The sequence below is a fragment of the Myotis yumanensis genome, unplaced genomic scaffold (genome assembly GCF_028538775.1).
Source record: "Myotis yumanensis isolate MYYU_CA2020_CCGP unplaced genomic scaffold, mMyoYum1.0.hap1 SCAF_7, whole genome shotgun sequence".
Lineage (NCBI taxonomy): Eukaryota > Metazoa > Chordata > Mammalia > Chiroptera > Vespertilionidae > Myotis > Myotis yumanensis.
The window spans coordinates 16,858,738-16,879,947 of record NW_027223758.1 but is presented as its reverse complement, the minus strand read 5'-3'; the positions used below and the strand labels follow the sequence as shown (position 1 = coordinate 16,879,947).

General features: G+C 45.2%; 1 protein-coding gene across 9 annotated transcripts in view; it reads left to right on the top strand.

Moving 5' to 3' along the window:
- Positions 1–21,210, top strand: part of RIN2 (Ras and Rab interactor 2) — a 225,786-nt gene that overhangs the window by 162,515 nt on the left and 42,061 nt on the right. For all 9 annotated transcript variants that reach the window (XM_070419847.1, XM_070419840.1, XM_070419838.1 and 6 more), the window contains 4 exons: positions 1,105–1,216; positions 3,990–4,062; positions 9,366–9,457; positions 12,778–13,929. In XM_070419847.1, coding sequence (XP_070275948.1) covers positions 1,105–1,216; positions 3,990–4,062; positions 9,366–9,457; positions 12,778–13,929 — 1,429 coding nt within the window. The remainder of the gene's footprint in view (positions 1–1,104; positions 1,217–3,989; positions 4,063–9,365; positions 9,458–12,777; positions 13,930–21,210) is intronic.

The window sequence follows — 21,210 nt, the reverse complement described above, 5'->3', positions numbered from 1 at the left end:
AACTTCATTTACTTGTGAGTCATAATTTTTTCCCTAAACTGCTGTAAAATCAGCAAAAATGCCTTGGCAAATTTAGCATAGTTCCTGGGATATTGGTTGGCACTCAAAGGGTTAAAGCACGTGCCTGAAGACATTAGGACCTGGAGGGAGCTATCGAAAGTGAAGTGAGTCAGGAGTCAATGGACCACAAGCCTTGGTGTTGGCCGTGATGAACTTCAGAGCACACCTACCCACCTTCCAACGGAGCCGTCATAGTTGGGCTCCAGTGGATTGTTGCCATGCCTGGTCTTGCCAAGTCATCACATTTTCCAAGAGAAGCTAAAAATTCAGATTTTAATGTGAAAAAAACAAACACATAAAAACTCCTGTATTTTCATTGTTAACAACACATTCAAATCTCTATCACAAATATACCCATGAGCCAAATTAGTCAATGAATTCCCAATTCATCACCCATATTGTTGCCATGTTGCCTGTGTTTAGAATCTAGGTTTCATCAACCAAGACACCCATATAAGACCAAGCCAGAGAATGTGTCACACGAAAATAATCACCAAACTGAAAATGCTTCTGCAGAGTAAGGGAGCTCATACCTCCTGGGGAAGGTTCTGTCGAAGGGAGAGTGGAATTCTGTGGAAGTCAGCTATTAAGGAATTCCATGGAAATCAGTTATCAAGGAATGCTTCATAACCTATGGCAGTGATGGCGAACCTATGACACGCGTGTCAGAGGTGACACGCGAACTCATTTTTTTGGTTGATTTTTCTTTGTTAAATGGCATTTAAATATATAAAATAAATATCAAAAATATAAGTCTTTGTTTTACTATGGTTGAAAATATCAAAAGAATTTCTATATGTGACATGGCACCAGAGTTAAGTTAGGGTTTTTCAAAATGCTGACACGCCGAGCTCAAAAGGTTCGCCATCACTGACCTATGGCATGCTTGCTGCTGATCCCACCTTTCTTAGGGATCATTGTCCTGCATTGAGCCTTGCAGTTAAGCTATAAAGGGGGACTCTATTTGTTGGAGGTATAGAAAATCATATGCCCAGGTTCCAACCTTCTAGATGTTTCCTAAGCTTGAATTTTTTTTCCTCCTAGATTTTCCTGGTTCGTAAATCCACCAAAATGCAGAAGAAAGTCCTCTCCCTTCGCCTGCCCTGTGAATTTGGATCCCCACTCAAGGAATTTGCCATAAAGGAAAGCACATACAGTAAGTGGCCACTGGATGGTTGGGTCCTGGTTGACATGGTCCTCAGGCCTCTCAAGCAAGTGGGAAGAGCCTGTGCTTTGAGACAGACAGGCATGGGTCTGAATCCTGGCATTGCCGTTGGTTCACTGAATGACTGGGTGGGTAACGTACCCCAGGAACCTCAGTTTTCTCATCTGTATAGTGGGCTGATAGTAACCTCAGAGAGTTGTTAACAGTTCCCTTTAACAACCTATGTGCAAAGTGTGCAGGCTACTGCTTGGCATATGGCAGAGGCTCAATAGAGTTTGGCTTGCTCACCCACTTCCCGGTTAAGCACAGCATGGATTTGGTGCCCAGGTTTGCTGATGACTAAGCTTTTTATAGGATCAAATACTGAAACATGTGTCTGCACATCTTTGTGAATAACCCCTTGAGCAGACATTTTCCTCCAGGCCATTGCTGTTCACTTTTCTGGGAAATGCAGCTAATCAGAGGCAGGGTCCATCCCTTTGGAAAAATTAACTAAGTTTTGAGGGGAGAGTGGTGTTCAGTAGCATTGGTATTTCTTCCATGGTCCCTGGAAATGTGACGTATCGGGGGGCCAAGTTTCACATTTAAAAGGGAACATATAGTTCCCAGGTGCTGCCAGCCTCCAAGAAGGAGGGGAAGAGAGGTCTGCTCCCCAAAGGGAAAGGCTTCATTGAAATCGCAGGTCAGCAGGCTGAAGTGTGAAGGCAGGAGGAGCGCATGGGGAAGCCTGTGGGCTGTCTCAGTAGCGAGGCTGAGACCAGGATTCTCACTTCTCAGTTTTGACCCAAGTCTCTGCATCGGAAAAACCTGAAGTATCACGGTCAGTTTAAGGGCAGGTATGGGATTCTCCTCAGAACGGCCTTCATCGTCTCACTAAGCCAATGGCCTGTCCCTGAGTCTGGAGGAGACATTTGCAGCAGAAACGAAACCTCCCCACCTCTGTGTGATCGGCCTCAAGTTCAGCAAGGCCCTGCAATGTTTTTCCTCCAGGTCTCCCAAGGTCACTGGTGCCAGGGAACTACTGCCACGTGCAGGCACAGGAGTGGTCGTGAAACCTGATGAATGATTCATAGTTTATTTACATGAGGAGGTGATCAGAAGATAGATTTCAAACCTACCATTTTAAAGATAATGAATTAAATACTAGGTGCAAAGGCAATGCTGAATTGGCTTTTGGAAGTCTGCCAGCCAAGAACTTGTTTTTAAATATCTTCTAATATCCAAGGTTAACCATGGTAAGTTAGTCTTGAAACCCCTTTAGTGGCTTTCTTGATGTTCATCTGAGGTCCCTCCCAGCTAAAATGTTTTCCTCCCTCTTTTGTCAAGACCTCTGTCACTTCCTTATTCCTTTCCAGGGGACTTAAAGTGGTTGGAAGAGCTATTAATGCACAAAACTTTAAGGTACCATAACTAGTGACCACAGGCCTTGGTCCCGCTGTGATGGCCCCTTCCCAGGCCCTATTTTCTCCTGGAATTGAGGTGAATTGGAAGAGGAACGACTTTTTATAAAAAGAGATACCTGTTTTGTCATGACATTTAGAAAATGTGGTTTAATAATAAATACCACCTTATTTTTGTATAGATTGTTTTCACATAAATTACTCCATTTTTTAAAATTTTAGTTCCCACTACTACCCTTCTGGAAGACAATGAAAGCACTACTGTTGTCCATTTTATAGATGAGAAAACCAAGGCTCAACAATGTTAACCTACCCCAAATGGTTTCCTCTTATTTCACTCACTAAGTTGTGGTGAGAGTGTGTGTTTCTGTGGGTCTCTCTGTTGTGGTATATGTGTGGAGGCGTAGGTGTGTTTTGGCTGCCACAGAAATGCTAAATAAGCAAAATAATACAACACAAGCAAATAATAGGCAAAATAAATGAGGATATGGTGTGTTATAAAAGGAAGAAAAACTCATTTGATTGAGGGAATGAGAAATCTTCCCAAAGCTAAGGATGTCTGGAATGTTTTGGGAAGGATGACTGCATGAGTGGTACCCCAGCCAACATGGTGTGAGGAGTGGTTGGCAAATCCATGAACATTTGAAGTCCAACCACAGGCTGTTCCATCATTCGGAAGACGTACAAATGGCCCACTATCTTGCCAGACATCTCTTTTCCGTTAGGAAACTTGTGCACTTGGTCGTGGCAGTGGTGGGGGGTGGGGGCACTCTATGTAAATGGGTTTTAGAATTTTTCATACTGAATTTAAACACAAAAGCTGACTCATGGAGATCTTGTGTCGTCCTCCAAGCTTTGTGCTCCTTCTGCCTTGTGCCTTTACCAGAAGTGGCCCGTTTTGGTAAAGCGGTATGTAACCCAGGAGGTCCGTCTCAGGAGGGCCAAGGGCAGTGGGGGCCTTGGTGTTCCCCAAGCCCTGTCATATGCCGATGGCCTCTCTCTCCAGCCAGACTGGCCCCTTGACCCCTGCCCAACTTTGTATTCTGAACTTAAAAAAGAGAGGGGGTGTGGGGTGGCATAGTTGTGCAATTGGAGTGTGTGCTGGTCTGTTTACCAGGATTGGAGCCTGTGCTCCGAGTGAGTCAGGGACTGCGTTTCCAGGCCATCCACTCCGCACTGGCCTGTTTCCGGCTGGCGTGCACCCTCCTCACAGCTGGTTCTGATAAGCCGCACAGTAGTTGTTTGAGAGCGCTGGGCGCTGGGATGGTCCCGTACACGCAGCAGGCAACAGTGCAGGGGCGGCCTTTCTTTTCCAGAACATGCTCAGGGACACTCAGCTGGTTTCCCAAATCTCTCTTTTCCAGCCTTTTCTCTGGAAGGCTCAGGAATCAGCTTTGCGGATTTATTCCGGCTCATTGCTTTCTACTGCATCAGCAGGTAAGGCCTCTTCTCTTATAATTTTCAACACCTGCTGGGTATGCAATATAATTGGGTAGAGGGATCTATCAGGTGTACACCGATTAGATGTCACTGGAAGGATTAGCCACTGAAATAAAATGGTCACCAAGCCCACTGTGCCAGGCTTAAGATCAAAATGATTGCTCTGGCCCCTCCAAATGTAAGATCTCATTCATTAGTACGATTATGTTCTCACGCTGCTCCCATGGCTCCTTTTACGGAGACCCGTCAAGCTGGGGAAACACAAACATTCATATACACGCACATGGACACATACGCACACATACACACACAGAGAGAAAGGGACCAGTAATGCAAACCGGTAACATTGAAAGATCCTTGATAAATTTTCCGAAAACCCTTCAAGGAGTGCAGTTCATTCTAAAAATGTGGGTTCCTTAACCCAGCCTACACATTGTGCATCACCATCCTTCAGGGCCACTGGGTGCTCATGGCCTTTTCCTCAGTAAAGCGACTGTCTCAGTCGGCATGAAGTTAAGCCAAACACCACGGGGTTAGCAAGTGTCAGGAGGGTGGGAGTTGTGCAAGACTTTTTTTTTTCTTTTCTTTCTAGCCATAACAGTTGTTCACATCAAGTGTTTTTTCAGCGATATAGAACCCTGGCTCTTTATCTGCAGCGATGATTGCCCCTCTGAGCTCAGTTGGCCTCCTGTGCTTTTCTGTGTCTGTCGCAGTTGGAAGAGTGGTGACGGGCATGCGCTATTCATGGTTGTTTTCAAAGATCACTTCTCACAGCCTCTCTGAGGCTGAGAAGCTTACTTGGGATTGGCTTATTTTATGTGAATTTAAGGGTCAGGCTATTTCTCCAAGACTGAGTTAGATGTTCCTTGTACCGGTTGGACTAGGCCTTTCAGGGGTACTAAGCTCTTTGTTCCTGGAGGTCACCAGGCCAGAGGAACCCAAACAATCGATGGCCTGAGGATGGGGAGACCATTTTGGAGGGGGACCCTCTGCTGCTTCCCAGCAGGAAGAAACAAGGGGCTTCACCTAGAATTGGACCAGAGCCCTGTGAGTGTCCCAGGGGCGAAACCTGCCAAGGTGTGGGCAGGAGCCCCTGGCTTGTGTGAGGACATCTGCTGCCCCAAGATGGGAGCTGACTCAGGAGCCTCCACCGTCCCCAGGGGACCACACCTGGTCTGGCTGGAGGCCAACCAGGCCCTGGGAGTGATTTTCAACACTAATGTGGCAGTTAGAGGTAAAGTTGGCCAATAGTTACTTTTGATAGTTTGCTTGTTGGTGACTGTGCTATTGTGAAACACAGTTACACCTATAAACCAGCATTGGGCAGCAGCACACAAAAGATACCATCTCTCCCCTCAGTGTTCATAATAGACTGGAATGCCTGCTGTCCAGGGCTGTTCCATGACTGAAGGAGAATGCAAAAGCCTTTTATAAACTGCAAAGCATGATGGGAACGAATATAATAAGGTGCTTACAGAAAAATTCCAGCGTTGACATTTTGTGACGAGGGAGACCCGCGATTCATTTTCCTATTTATTTCAAGATGCAAAGGTTCTTGATGTTTTTGTTTCTCCTTTTCATCATGTTACTCATTTACTTACATGTGTTCTTAATTGATTTGACCCAGTCTTACCAAAATATTTTTGAAATGTCCTAGTTCCGTGCTCGGCAAACTGCGGCTCGTGAGCCACATGCGGCTCTTTGGCCCCTTGAGTGTGGCTCTTCCTAAGCCTTAAGAGTACCCTAATTAAGTTAATAACAGTGTACCTACCTATATAGTTTAAGTTTTAAAAATTTGGCTCTCAAAAGAAATTTCAATCGTTGTACCGTTGATATTTGGCTCTGTTGACTAATGAGTTTGCCGACCACTGTCCTAGTTGGTTGTTAGTACCTGAATATATTCAGGTAGAGAAGGTGGCTGAACTGTCAGCTCTGGCATTCAAACAGAGCATATATGCACGTATGCACTAGACGAGAGAATTCACGGATCAGTAAGCATGTGATTTGCCACACCGGGAGGGCATTGAAAACTATAGCTGAGAATACAAATGGCAGTGCACAGCTTGGCCAGCGGTGCCTAGTAGCTCTCTGTCGGTTGGTGTCATCGGTGAAGTGTAGGGCACTGCCTGGCAAACTTCTGCCAGAACCACCAGGAAGCTTGTTAGAATGTAGACTCCGACTGGGGCCGGGGGCGGGGGGTCTGCGGCAGCGCCTGAGAGTCCATTTCCAATGAGTGACCAGGAGATGAGGCCCATGCAGCTGGTCCTAACCTGTACTTTGAGTAGAAAAAATTATCATGATTAATTATTAAATGTTATTGTCATTTCAGGGGCTTTCTGTATCTGTGCTAGGCACCATTCACACATTAGCTCTAACCCTCATCGAAACCCTGAAATTAGGATCATGAAGACTCTGTGGGTTGGCGAGAGTGAGAGACTTGCCCACATTCAATTAACCAGGAGCAAGTAATGGATTTGAACTCAGTCCTGCGTTGATACCAAAGCCCATATTTTCCCACTAGCCAGCACAGATCCACAGGCTTGGGGTCCAACACTTCATCCCACATCAGCTCTGTGAGTGGGTGTAGGGACCTATTCATCTACGTTATCCTATGTTCCTGACCTATGGAAAGAGGGACATGTAACTTTCCTCCCAGGATGTGTATGAGCCCCCCATGAGGTAAGGTGCTGGGTGCAATGCAATAGTAGGTGGTCAATGAAGTTAGTGTTCTCCCCTTTAGAAATACGACATGTATAGAGCAAAGTTAAAATAAAAATAAAAACTCTTCTGAAATGTTTATACCTAAGATGGCTTTATTTGAACTGTTATGCAAGTTTTAGAATCAGGGCCCCTTTACTTAACAGTGTGTAGGTGAGAAGGAAGTGCCCTCGTGTGTGTGTGTGTGTGTGTGTGTGTGTGTGTAAGAGAGAGAGAGAGAGAGAGAGAGAGAGAGAGAGGAGAGAGAGCGCGCGCACCTGTGAGCATGTGCTTATGTGCTTGGAGGAGATGCTGTGCTGGGCCTGGCTGGCACATTGGGAGAGGACTCATGTACAACATCTAATTTTCTATTAGATCAAAGCCTAAAACCACCCATTAGCAAATGGCAGGTGTTATTTCCTGTCATCTGTGTCATGAAGAAAAAACAAAAACAGTCATGTGATATTTAAGCTCAAGGTACTGAATTGGGCAAGGTAAAAGCTTAAAATAAACATAGGTTGATTGTGTTGTATGTAGCTTTTCTCCCCCAGATTGCCCAATGAAAGTAGATATTAAGTTGGTACAGCCATAAAAACATATATTCGCATGGCTCTTAGGCATTACAAAGTCCTGGTTCCCACTGATCTTCGTGGAAGATTATAACCAGGGTCATGTGTCTCCCGGGGTCAGGCAGCAGCTATTCCAGATGCTGCCATCCCCTGAGGCTCCGCCTGCTTCCTCTGGAACAGATGCAAGGTGACAAGTAGAAGGAGGTGCTCACAGCATCTGGGGGCAGGTGAAAGGGTCTTCTGAAAGCAAGAGGTGACCCAGGCTAGACACCCCAGGAAACAGGAACCTCCTGACTGCCAACTTGTAGCATTTTTTTTAAAAAAATCTTTATTGTTGAAAGTATTACATATGTTCCCCGTTTCCCCCATTGACCCCGTCTAGCCTGCCTGACTCCTCACATTTTTATTAGCAGTGTGTTAGAGCCCTCGTGACACTAGTACATTTATTTATGTTTGGCTCTTTTCATTGACCTTTCTAATTTGTTATTCATTGTCAGCAGCTTCAAGGGTTCCAAAATTCTCAGTCATCCGGATTTAATCCGATGCAGCCAAGAATGTTGCCTAATCTTATAGTAGACAACAAGTTTTTTTTGTATAGTTATTCTCCTCAATGGAAATTTTCAGAGCATCTTGTATAGACAAAACACAAGCAGAAGCACCAAGTTTTGTCCCTCACTCCACCCCAGCCACGATGGCCCCTGGCTGTTCTCCACACATGCCTCCACCGCAGGGCCTCTGCTCCTGCTGCTCCCTCTGCCTGGAGAGTTCTTCTCCCCACGTTTACTCCCTGGCCACCTTTAGATGCTCAATCAAAAGCTATCCTCTCCTGGGGCCGTCCCTGGCCAACTCTCACACATGAACACTCTTTATTATGCCCCTTTTTGCACTTTATTTTTATCCAGGGCACACATCCCCTTCTTGTAGATTCTGTCAATTGCATAATTGTTTATTGCCTGTTGGTGTCCACTTAAATGAAGCTCCGTGCAGGTGGGGACTTTTGTCTATTTTTTTCCCCACCACCTGGAACAGGGTCTGGCACATCGTAGATGACTATAAACATTTGTTGAATTAATGAATTCATTATAAAACCAATACCACCACTAAAAAATAAAATAAAATAACACCATTGTATTGAACATTCATCCATTCATTTATTCAGAACACACTTTCTCCCTGTCTGTTATAGGTGAGGCATTGTGCTGAGCCCTGTGAAGAACTCGCCAATGCTTAGAGCATGGCCCTACCCCTTATATATATGAAAATGAACATATGTTTACTAAGCCTGCCTTTACCCTTTCTGAGAAAGCAAGAGATCGTGGTCCATGCGTTTTCTAGGGGCAGAACTGTGCCCTGGACATGGAAGCACCCTGGTGCCAGCTCAGCATTTTCTTGTTGGGCCTGTGAGTCTGCGTTGCTGCAGTGCCGTGTTTGTCGGTCTACACATGGCGCCCGCATGCTGCGTGGTGGCCGGGATGTTGCACGAGGTCCTGTAGATTTGTCTTCCTACTCCAAGTGTGATCACAGGACAGCAGCATGGCCTTGGAGTTGGGCAGAAATGCCGAATCTCCAACCTCACCCAGACCTTCCGAGTCCGAGTATGCAGTATAACAAGACGCCCCGGGGTTCATGTGCACTTACCCTAAAACACAGAGGAACTCTTACGTCCATATTCATTGAGAATCGGCCACGTGCAAGGCAATGGGACAATAAATGTTGGTTTCAAATTGCACATTCCTGCCCTGGGAATTGGGAGCCAACATTCAGAGCATCTAGGAAATCAGTAAGAATGTTTTATGTCTATGATCGATCCACCGACAGTTCCGATATTAACCCGAGGTACATTGTAACTAACCAGGAAGGAAATCTGGTCCTGAATGTGTTAACACAGGCAGAAGTCTTCCCGGTTAGGCATGATTTGATGTCTACTTAGGACACTTAAAATAGTTTAAGCTAAAATATGTCTAGGATGGAAATAAAAGTAAGAGATAGAAACATGACACATAATTACAAATATTCTCTCTCCTGAAAAATTAGGGACGTTCTGCCGTTTACCTTGAAGTTGCCTTATGCCATTTCAACAGCCAAGACTGAGGCTCAGCTTGAAGAACTAGCCCAGCTGGGACTAAGTAAGTGGGGGCCCCGGCCCAGGTCTCTTTTGAAATGACTCCATGGAGCAAAGTCAATGGTGGGCTGGCTAATGATACATCAAAGAGTAATCCCGACCTCCATGGCAAAACTTCAGGTCCAAGAGGTTCCTGAAGCACATCTTCTGAGAGTCTTTTCCTAAGTCAGATGTTGCACCAATCCGCAAAGGCCCGTGCTGAGTTTGTCTGGGTAACAACCCCCACGGCCCCGCAGCGTCTTTGCGTTTGAGCTATCCTAAGTGTCCTGATGTAACACACACTTCCGCAGTGTGTCATTTCTCTCCTTTCTGGGGCATCTTGCTGGGGAAAGGCAGTGCCTGACAGAAAGGGAAACCCATTGTGGCGCCTCTCACTGCACGGGTTTGATTCTGGAGGAACCACGGGCATCGGGCATCGATGGAACTTCTGACAGCACAGGCGTCTAGAGTAACATCCGTCGCGCTTCCTCTCTTGTTCAGTTCCGGTCCTGGTGTTCTGGGCCACGTCCCTTACGCCGCCAAGCATCCTTGCCCTGGCCGGCACTGGTTCCTCCTCCGGCCCCTTGGAGGCCCTAAACCCAACACCGTGCTGCTAGACAGTGGTTGACAGTGGGTCAGGACATACAGTTCACCCAGTTTCACTTCTTTGTCCCACTGTCCTGGGGATTTCATGTGGGCTTAACTTTTACAGAACATTTTCCCTCCTAGATGAGAAGGGAAAATTCTCTTAAGATCGTAGGGCTGCCGAAACCGGTTTGGCTCAGTGGATAGAGCATCGGCCTGCGGACTGAAAGGTCCCGGGTTCGATTCTGGTCAAGGGCATGTACCTGGGTTGCGGGCACATCCCCAGTAGGGAGTGTGCAGGAGGCAGCTGATCGATGTTTCTCTCTCATCGATGTTTCTAACTCTCTATCTCTCTCCCTTCCTCTCTGTAAAAAATCAATAAAATATATTTAAAAAAAAAAAAAAAAAAAAAAAAAAAAAAGATCGTAGGGCTTCGGTCTGCAGATAAACAACCAGGCCATAGTCTTTGAATGGAAGCTTGCGACTCCGAAGGGCAAGTGCTGGGATTCCTAAGGCCTAAGAAACTATATTTGACCCAGCAAATAAAAATGTATGTGTTGCCCCTTTGGCATATTTTTCTGTTAATATAAACTTGTTTTGAAGCCGATGCGGTTGCCAAGGGAGCCTGCATAATTCGTAGAGAAGCCCGGAGGTAGATTCAGATTCGGTTCTGCAACCTGGATTGCTCCAGAATTGCCCAGTGTGTCTGGAGCCTGGCCATGGGCAGTTGGGTAGTAGGATTGGGGAATAGAATCCTGCTAAAAAATACCAGGGCTGTATAAATGTCCCCGCTGAAAAGCTATGCCATCTCCTACAAACTGAGTTTTACACACCTTTAGCGTTTTAAACAGTTCCTGAATTTAAGTTAATATAACCAGCTAGACCAGCCGTGGGCAAACTACGGCCCACGGGCCATGCTTTTGTTCCGGCCCTCCGGTCCAGTTTAAGAACCCATTGTGGCCCTCGAGTCAAAAAGTTTGCCCACCCCTGGGCTAGACTGTAGACCCCTTGAAGACATGCATCAGGGCTCAGTTTTCTCTTGTGACGTCTGTCCCCATAACTCCTGGTTCGGGGTTCAGCGTGCAGTGTATGCTTTGTGCTGACGCAGAAGGACTGAAGCGTCATGGGCAGCAGTAGGGCCCTGCAAAGAAAAAGGCAAACATGGCCTGTGTTAGCCCTGGTGACAGTCGGAGCAGTTCCACCAAGACCCACACTGGCTGATAGAAACACATAGAAGGCCAGCCAGTGTGTAATTTTTAATTTCCTAGTAGCCACATTGAAGAAAATTTAAAGGACATGGGTGAAATTAATTTTTATAATTTATTTGATGAAAGATGTCTGGAATGTTTTTTCAACATATAATCAATACTAAAATATTAATGAACTATTTTACATTCTTCTTTTCATACTAAGTATGTATTTTCTCCTTCCAGCATATCTCTGTTTAGGCACTAAATTTTCAACAGAAATACATGATGTGCATTTAGATTGCATTAAATTTACGGTTGAAAAAGTAGATTCACATACCCAAATGCCAAGCCTACTTCACAGTTTTCCAGGAACTGAATTGAGCATCAGTCTTTAAATCTGAATTAAGTAACATTAAATAAAAGTGAAAGCTGAGTTTCTCTGAGGCACGAGCTGGATCTCAAGTGCTCAATGGCCATAGATAGCGGACTGTTGGCTGTCGTGTTGGACAGCACAGAACGAGAGGGAGGGGAAGGAAGGATGCGAGAAGGCAGGTGACACAAGCCCCCGTATCAGGCGTGTTTCCATCACAGACAAGGCAGGGCAAGTGCTCCCAATATCAGTCTCTCCCCACACCCCATGACCAGCCATTCTGGGCCCACAAGAAAGAAACACATTGTAAGCAAACACAGCAAGGCAGAGCTAGAGAGAGAGAGAGAATGACCTTATTCCAGATGGAAATTACAGCAGACAGCACTGCCTTCCTCGATTGGCATGGAAAACTGAGACCCAGCTGGAAAAGGGGACTCTGGCAGTATGACTTGCAATAGGCAACATGTACTGCTCCAAAGAGTGTTGAATATGTATAGCTCTGGGTGAGGAGGTTATAGGATTTGGGGCGGATGGGCAGCAAACCACAAAGATAAATGGTTGAACTTGGACTTAGCATTTGCATAAGTTTGCTGTCCTCGTTTTTGCTGATGGGACCCATGAGTATATTTTTTCCTCCTTTTGGGTTTTAATGCTGAACACGTAAAACTCCAAGCGGATTGTGTAACATCCCTCAGGCCCCAGCTGCTCCTCCTGCCCATTAAAGGGGAACTGCCCGCCCTCTGTGGAGGGCATCCCAGGAAAAGTAGGTTGGGGAGGGTGCTGTGGCTTTGAGAGTGGCTTGGTTTTTGTAAAGTCAGGGAGCCCTCTGGCCTTTTCTAAGCTTATACTGTAAAAAAAAAAAAAAAAAAAAAAAAAAAAACACTGTATCTGGTTCTTTTTGCCTCACCTGGGAGAAGGCTGGGCTGACTTTGTATGTTGGCCAAACCATTTCTCAAGGGCTTTGAAGGTGAAAATCCCTGGGGCCTGCCTGAGCCCACAGCTGGGGCTGCAGCATTTCTACCCTCCCAGTAAGGGAATGATGCAGTTAAAGCACACAAAACAGAAACAAAACAAAAAAACACCAACAAAAGTGCTTCCCCTTCCATTGTGATTGTCATGAAACTGTGCTTTTTTTATTTGTGAAGGAATGACCCCGTGTACTGTATTTACATTCTTGTGTTCACTGATAATGACTTTCAGATTTTTGGAGCTCTCCAGCTGACAACAAACCCCCAAACCCTCCACCTCCCCATAGGCCTCCCTCCTCAGACGGTGTTTGTCCTGCCTCCCGCCAGCTCTGCCTTATAAATGGAGTGCATTCTATAAAAACCAGGACGCCTTCGGAGCTGGAGTGCAGCCAGACCAACGGAGCCCTGTGTTTTATTAATCCTCTTTTCTTGAAAGTGCACAGCCAGGACCTCAGTGGAGGCCTGAAGCGGCCCTGCACAAGGACTCCCAACGCGAATGGCACCGAGAGGCCTCGGTCCCCCCCACCCAGGCCCCCGCCACCCGCTATTAATAGTCTGCACACAAGCCCTCAGCTGTCCAGGACTGAAACCCGGGCGGGCATGCCAGAAACAGTCAACCATAACAAACATGGGAACGTAGCTCTGCTTGGAACGAAACCAACCCCCATCCCTCCACCCCGGCTGAAGAAGCAGGCTTCTTTTCTGCAGCCGGGAGGCGGCGCAAAGACCTTGACCAGCAGCCAGCCTGGCGGGGACCAGGCTCGGGAGCTGCTGCAGGCGCAGGAGCCCAGCGCAGCTGGCAGCCCAGGTGGCGCCCCGCCTGCCGAGGCCCCGGGGGATTGCACAAGGGCCCAGCCCGCCTGCTCTGAATCACGGCCCCCGTGGCATGGAGGCAGACAGAGGCTCAGCGACATGAGCATTTCCACTTCCTCCTCCGACTCGCTCGAGTTCGACCGCAGCATGCCTCTGTTTGGCTACGAGGCAGACACCAACAGCAGCCTGGAGGAGGACTACGAAGAGGAGAGCGATCAGGAGACCATGGCCCCCCCCATCAAGTCCAAAAAGAAGAGGAACAGCTCCTTCGTGCTGCCCAAGCTCTTCAAGTCCCAGCTCCGCAAGATGAGCGGGGTGTTCAGCTCCTTCATGACCCCCGAGAAGCGCATGGTCCGCAGGATCTCCGAGCTGTCCCGGGACAAGTGCACCTACTTCGGCTGCCTGGTGCAGGACTACGTGAGCTTTCTGCAGGAGAACAAGGAGTGCCATGTGTCCAGCACGGACTTGCTGCAGACCATCCGGCAGTTCATGACCCAGGTGAAGAACTACCTGTCCCAGAGCTCGGAGCTGGACCCCCCCATTGAGTCGCTGATCCCCGAAGACCAAATAGGTAAGTGCCCACTTTGCCTTTATGTAGAGGCACGTATATGATACAGTAACCTCGTAGGACAGTGCATTCTGTGTTCGCCTGCACGAAGACTTCTCTGGGAGTTCAAAACATCAGCATACTCTGCCTCGCCCCAATTTGAATGCCAGCTTAGCTTCTTAACGTAGACCTCACAGGGCCGCTACCAGTCAGGCTGGAAAAGTGGGAGCTGCTGATGGGAACTGCAGAATGGTTCGGCTTAGGGATCAAGTTTGCTTTCTGAGCGTCCGGTTGCCATCTGATGTTGTTCTGTGTGTGTGAGACATTTCTGCTGAGGGTTTTCTGAAAGTGGCTCTCCACAGGCTGTGCACGCACAGAAAGTTATGTTTGCTGTCTTCGGGGGCGGGGGCAGTGGGTGTTCGGTTTTGCTTTGTTTGGGAAGGACTTTTTATTGAGGCATCACTTACATTCAGAAAAGCACAGCGATGACAGTATGCAGCTCAGCAAGTAGAACATGACCAGCATCCAGAAGACCCCTGTCACCCTGGTCCCCAAAAGACTTCTGACCTTACAGAATTCAGTGGCAAGCACCGTTTTGGAGTAAGGGGCGGGGGGGGGAGTTTATTTTGTGTGCCTTTAAAAAATAAGTAACAGTTTGGAGGTCACATGAAAGGTGTTTTCTCCAAAGTCAAGGGGAAATACTTTCTTTATAACCTCATTGAAAGGCTGAATTGGTAGTTACTTTGGCCAAGGAAAATTTGAACTTGGCAGGCAGTCTTTTTTTCCAGGGTGAGAGTGTTGAAGGTTTTTTTTTTTTTTTTTTTTAATTTCAGAAGGTTGACTCTAAAAGACTAATTTCAGAAACCTCATTCACTGGGCAGCAACAGCCAAAATAGCTCTCAAACTCTTCCAGGCAGTTCAGAAAGCTAAACACAAGTTTCTTCTTTCTGATTGGGGCTGTTTGTTGAAAGTAGTACACAGTATGGTAAGGAGTAGTCAGTCCCCCCCCCCCCCCCCCCCGCCCCTTTGAGTGAGTTTCAGCAGTTCTTTGATTTTCTCACAACGGAATCAAAGCCTTGTTTGTTTTTCTGTGGTTGGAGCCTGGGTCCATGAGGCGTGGTTAGAGCTGAAGACAGAGAGGCTGGGAGGAATGTGCATTTGTGATGTGTCTCAGAATTGGAAAAGGCTTCAAGGAAAATCAAAATAACCACACAGACCACCTCTTCCTCCCCCATCCCACTGGATCCTGCTTCTCAGGGGAGACCTGCTCAGACGTAATAGTATAATAAGAACCCAGAACCTACACAAAAAGCTTCCTCTGAGGCGGCCCACGGGGAGAGCAAGGCAGGCGCTGATGTCAGCCCTGAGGTATGTGGCAGGCATCACCAAGCCAACCAGCCTACAGAGAGGAGGCTCGCAAGGGGACAAGGGCCTTCCCTCCCCTCCCTGCTGAGAGTATAAGCACCAACCCGCACAGTGGTCCCAAGAAGCTCTTCTTCCAGCTTGTTTTTGTTCTTTTAATCCTCACCTGAGGATGTGTGTGTGTTTTCAAATTGATTTTTTAGAGAGAGAGGAAGGGAGAGAAAGAGAGAGCAACATCGATGTGAGAGAGGAACATCGATCGGTTGCCTCCTGCATGGGCCTCGACTGGGGATGGAACCCGAAGCCTAGGTGTGTGACCTGATCGGAAACGGCACCTGCATCCTTTTGATGTACTCACTCTTGGAGTGCACGACCCCATTTTCTCCAAAAATAAATATACACTTGGCTACTTCAGAAATATGCAGCTTTTAATTTAAAAATCTAAGGACCTCTACAAGAAGGGAGGCTGACATCTATGGAGCCCCTAATTTGAGCCGGGTGGCCTAATCAAACGATCTCAGTGAGTCCTGGCCTCAGCCGGGAAGCAGGCATGGGCACCATCCCTGTGGGGTAGAGAAAGGTAGGGCTTTGCCAGCTGGAGTCCTTTGTCCCGAGGCCACACCAGCTAGTAACCTTAGCAGGTGCAGCATTTGAGCTTCCTTATCAGATTCAAAGCCCAGGTTCTTCTAACTTACCCCCTTGCTCCTGCCTACATTCACATTTTCTCATCAGAAATTAAGGGGAATTGAAAAAAATTTAAAGCACATTGTACACCTAAAACTAATACATTGTTATATGTCAATTACATCTCAACTAAAAATTAAGAAAAATTTTACATTAAGAAAGAAATTAAGGGAATTGGAATAGAAGCTGACCCTTTGTTGAGGCAGCTCAGACTAAAGCTCTGTGGAGATGTGGGTGTAACCAACTTAAGCTTTGCTATTATTTTTTTTTTATTGGTTTATTTGTTTTGGTTTTTAAAGCTTTTGCATTCTGGGTTGCAGGCTCAATCCCCAGTAGGGGGCGTGCAGGAGGCAGCCAATCAATAATTCTCATCATTGGTGTTTCTGTCTCTCTCTCTCTCCCTCTCCCTTTCTCTCTGAAATCTATAAAAATATATTTAAAAAAAATAAAGCTTTTGCATTAAAACAGGTACTTCACATCTGCTGCTTCCCCAGGAATCATCATTCTGTTTTGAAAGTACAGTGAATATGCTGGGCTTTTGAAATTAAGAGGAAGGTATACCAAGCAGAGGTTAACCCAAAAAACTGATTACAAGTCCGGCTGGAAGGAAAGAGGTGACCCAATTTTTAGAAAGCCAATCCCCGTACATGCACAAGCTACTCTATTAGAACTGAGAAGAAAATGGACTTAGTCTAGTTGTCTGTTTTGATATATTCATAAATGAAGGGCTTACTAGTTTACTACAGGCTTAATAAATTGACTCCTTTGAGCCTCATAACCAAGTCAAGGTTGGCACATTTGTTTAAGTATTGTTTGTGGTTTGCATATATGAATGGAGGCCGAGATATATAAAGTGACATGCAGAGGGTTATACTACTGGTAAGTAGGGGAGCCTGGGTTCAAACCAGGTCTTCTCTCTCTGTTGTCTGCTCATTCTCACCACATCTCACTTCCCGGATGGAAGCAGTCACTTTGAATAGACTCAGTTGGATTGCCATCCCTAGAATCCCAAGCCTCAAATTTGTTCTGAACAGGTGTCTACTAATGCTTGTAAGGCTTTTCAGGAATGCCAGTTATGCCCTGGCCAGTGTGGCTCAGTTGGTTGGTGTGACTCAGAGTGTCATTCCATGCACAGGAAGGTTGCTGTTTCAATTTCTGATCAGGGCACATACCTTGGCTAGTGGTTCAATTCCTGGTAGGGGCACATGCAGGAAGGAGGCAGTCGATCAATGTTTCTCCTCTCTCTCTCTCTCTCTCTCTCTCTCTCTCTTTCCCCCCCTCCACTAGCACTCCCCCTCCCTCCCCCCCCCCCCCCCCCCCGCCCTCTCTCTGAAATCAGTAAAACATATCCTTGGTGAGGATTGAAAAAAAAAAAAAAGAATGCCAGTTAGGGTTCTCTACTTCTGGAAAATCTGGTCCGGTCCTTTTCTCCTGCAATTTGTGAAGGAGATAGTTCTGAACTAGGAAGTGAGAATTTAAATTTAAAGCCTGGATTTAAGAATTTCCATCCTGAAATTAAGGACATTGAAGGAGGCATTTCGCTACCCACGTAGAATTAGAGTCATCATTCATATGTGAAAAATGACCATATGAATGTAATTGTGTATGCATTTAGTTTATGGAGATAGTGCTAATCTCTCTTCTTCAGAGAGTGGTTCTTCAATTACAAAGAGAAAACCCAGTGGAAAAAAACTAAGTGTCTCTTACCCATTGCCACTTTACCCATATGTTCCTATTATAACCCTTTAGGTCAGCACTTTCTAGGTGAGTACAGAATGATAGTCAATCTCCAAAATGAAAAAAAAAAATGCTAACAAACAACAAGTGTTGGTGAGGATGTGGAGAAAGGGGAACACTCATGCACTGTTGGGAATGTGGATTGGTGCAGCCACTGTGGAAAGCAGTATGGAACTACCTTATGACCCAGTAATTTCACTTCTGGGAATATACCTGAAGAAACCCAAAACACTAATTTGAAGGAATATATTCACCCCTATGTTTATTGCAGCGTTATTTTCAATAGCCAAGATTTGAAAGCAGCCCAGGTGTCCATCAGTACATGAGTGGATGCAAAAGCTGGTACATTTACACAATGGAATACTACTCGGCAATAAAAGAGAAGGAAATTTTACCCTTTGCAACTGCATAGATGGACCTGGAGAGTATTATGCTAAGTAAAATAAGCCAATCGGAGAAAGACAAGTAACATATGATTTCACTTATATGTGGAATCTAATAAACAGAATAAACTAACAAAATAGAAACAGACTCAGGCATAGATAACAGACTGACAGCTGTCAGAGGGGAAGGAGGTTAGGGAGCTGGGTGAAAAAGGTGAGGGGATTAAGCAAAAAATAACACCTCATAGACACAGACAATAGTATCGTGATTACTAGAGAGAAAATGTGGTGGGGGAGAGGTAGAAGAGTGAAAAGGGGGTAAATGGTAATGGAAGGAGACTTGGGATGGTGAACACACAATACAATATACAGATGATGCATTATAGAATTGTACTCCTAAAACCTATATAATTTTATTAACCAATGTCACCCCAATAAATTCAATAAACAAAAAAAGAGAAAACATGACCGAGAATCATTTCATCCAAGATTCAGTTTAAAATGTAGTTTCATAAAAAGAACTTATTTTGAACTAGCTTTTGCTTACTTAAAAAGTAAATGCACATCTTAAAATTAATTGTAAAATGCAGAGAAGTATAAAGAAGAAAATAAAATCCCCTGGCAAGTTCCATTGAGTTAAAACACAAACAAACAAACAAAAAAACAAAAAAACACCTGCCATTCTACATGGTTGTGTCATGGAGAATTTGCAATTTCTTTGGCTGATTCTTTAAAGCACTTCCACCCCAAAGCCCTGCTATGTAGAGATTCTTGAATAAATATTAGTTGGTTGACATCAGCTTCACTCTTCTGGTTGGAGAATGAAGCCAATGAGGATAAGATGTGAGTTCCCAGGTGAGCCAATTCTCTGTTCATTCCAGGGCCATATACAGGGTGGGGCAAAGTAAGTTTACAGTTACAGTTGTGAGTATGCAAAATACAGAGTTTATTCTTGTATTATTTTTTACTAACTGATAATAATACAAACAGCTGTAAACCTATTTATGCCACACCCTGTATTATGTTTCCCTGTGAACAGTTCCCCACTCCGCTCACCCCTCCCTCTCCAAAGTGGTACATGGAAGGCCAAACAGATGCTTTAACAAAAAGTGCACACAGTTTTGGGTCCTACTCAACAGCCCTGGGATCAGTAACTTCATCAACAGAGTGAGGTATGCGCATTATTGCTATGGGACTACAGATGGGGTGTGACATTCCTCCTTACCCCAACGTGTTTCTCATTGGTGAGTGTTTACATCATACCACCCTTTTTCAACCAATGGGAAACCAAAATTCCTGGTGGTAAAATCTCCACTTTGCAAAACTAGTTGCATTTTTGTGGTTAGTGTTTTTATTTTATTCAAGCAAAATAACTTTTTATTTCTTATTTGATGCTAATCTTGGGAAATCCCTCTGTTTTCAAGTCTTATTTCAAGAAAAACAAAATTTCTGCAACTCCAAAAGTTTTACTAATCCCAGATTTTCTATTTCACTCAAACTGCCCACCACAGACTGTCAGCCATACAAAAAAAGCCAACTGTTTGTATTCATAAAAGACAATAATAAAAAAGACAATGCTATTTTTTCTTTAATTGCTGTATACTAAAATGTGTAATTATTTGAAGAAAAGTATTCTTTTTTTAAAATATATATATTTTATTGATTTTTTTACAGAGAGGAAGGGAGAGAGATAGAGAGCTAGAAACATCGATGAGAGAGAAATATCGATCAGCTGCCTCCTGCACACCCCCTCCTGGGGATGTGCCCGCAACCAAGGTACATGCCCTTGACCAGAATCGAACCTGGGACCCTTCAGTCCTCAGGCCTACGCTTTATCCACTGAGCCAAACTGGTTAGGGTGAAGAAAAGTATTCTTAAATTGAATTCCCTTCTATTTCAAAAAGAGTGTCAATTTACATATACATACGTTGTCTTTTATTAAGCGATTTTATTTTTTAAAACTTGGAAAAAAATTAAAAATGTTTAAAACTTTATTGTTGAAAGTCTTATAGATGTCCCCGTTTTTCCTCATTGACCCTCTCCACCCCCCCCCCCCAAGGCTACATATGTTTTTATTAATAGAGAAATACTAAAATGTGGTTAGACACCAGAGACCATAGAATGAATAAGAAAGGGGGTTTGAAGAAATCTTTTAGGAGTTAAACAATTATAACTACTTTGCTCCAGACCACTTTTAAAAAAATGTGTATGTAAGTCTGGCTCAAGCTTTAATATCTAGTGTGACTTGTTTTTAATTTTTAATCCACAGTTGGATTTAAGCCCTTGAGTTATCTGTCCTATTTTAGATAAATAATCATTCTGAGAGATGCAACCAGAGAGGCATATTAATGCCAAGTTGCAATTAAAACCTCAAATCTGACTTCTAATCTAGTCCATGTGACCATATTGCCAGAAAGAACTGAACATCCTTACATAGTTAACAAGGGGTAGAGAGAAAGGAGAAAGATTGGCCTTGCAGCTTATAAAAAGAATGCCTATATTATTTTTGAAAATTAGTTGAAATAAATAGAGGACCACAGCAAGAAGACCACCTCTCTTTCTTGTGGGGCATCATCTATATAAGGCTAATATGCAAAGTGTCCCTGCTGGAGTTCGACCAGTAGACCATGAGTTCTGTCACTCGCTATGACGTGCACTGACCACCAGGGGGCGGCGAGGAATGAAGGGAGGCCCCAGCCAGCAGCTGGGGAAAGAGGCTCCAGCTGGCAACCTGAAGGCCCCAATCAGTCCTGATCGCTGGCCAGGCCTAGGGACCCTACCCGTGACGAATTTCATGCACCGGGCCTCTAGTTTCTTATATAATTTCTACTTTAGGGCATCAAAATTGGGTTAATTGTATTATCACAACTAAAAGAAGGTGGCTCGTAAACCTGGAGTTAAGAGTCTCTGCCCAGGAGCCCCCAATTCCATGGTACTCTCTACAAGGGAACTGTTAGCCCAGTAACTTGGAGAGCCCTTGCCAACTAGGTGGGTTTGGGAGTGGCATCACAAAATAAGGCACATGGAAATATCTGTGCGAGAGTGTTTTCTGACTATAGAAGCTTCCATCTCAAGAGAGATAAGCACCTCCTGGTGGGTATGGTGGCAGGAAACACCACCATTACCTGGAATTGATATA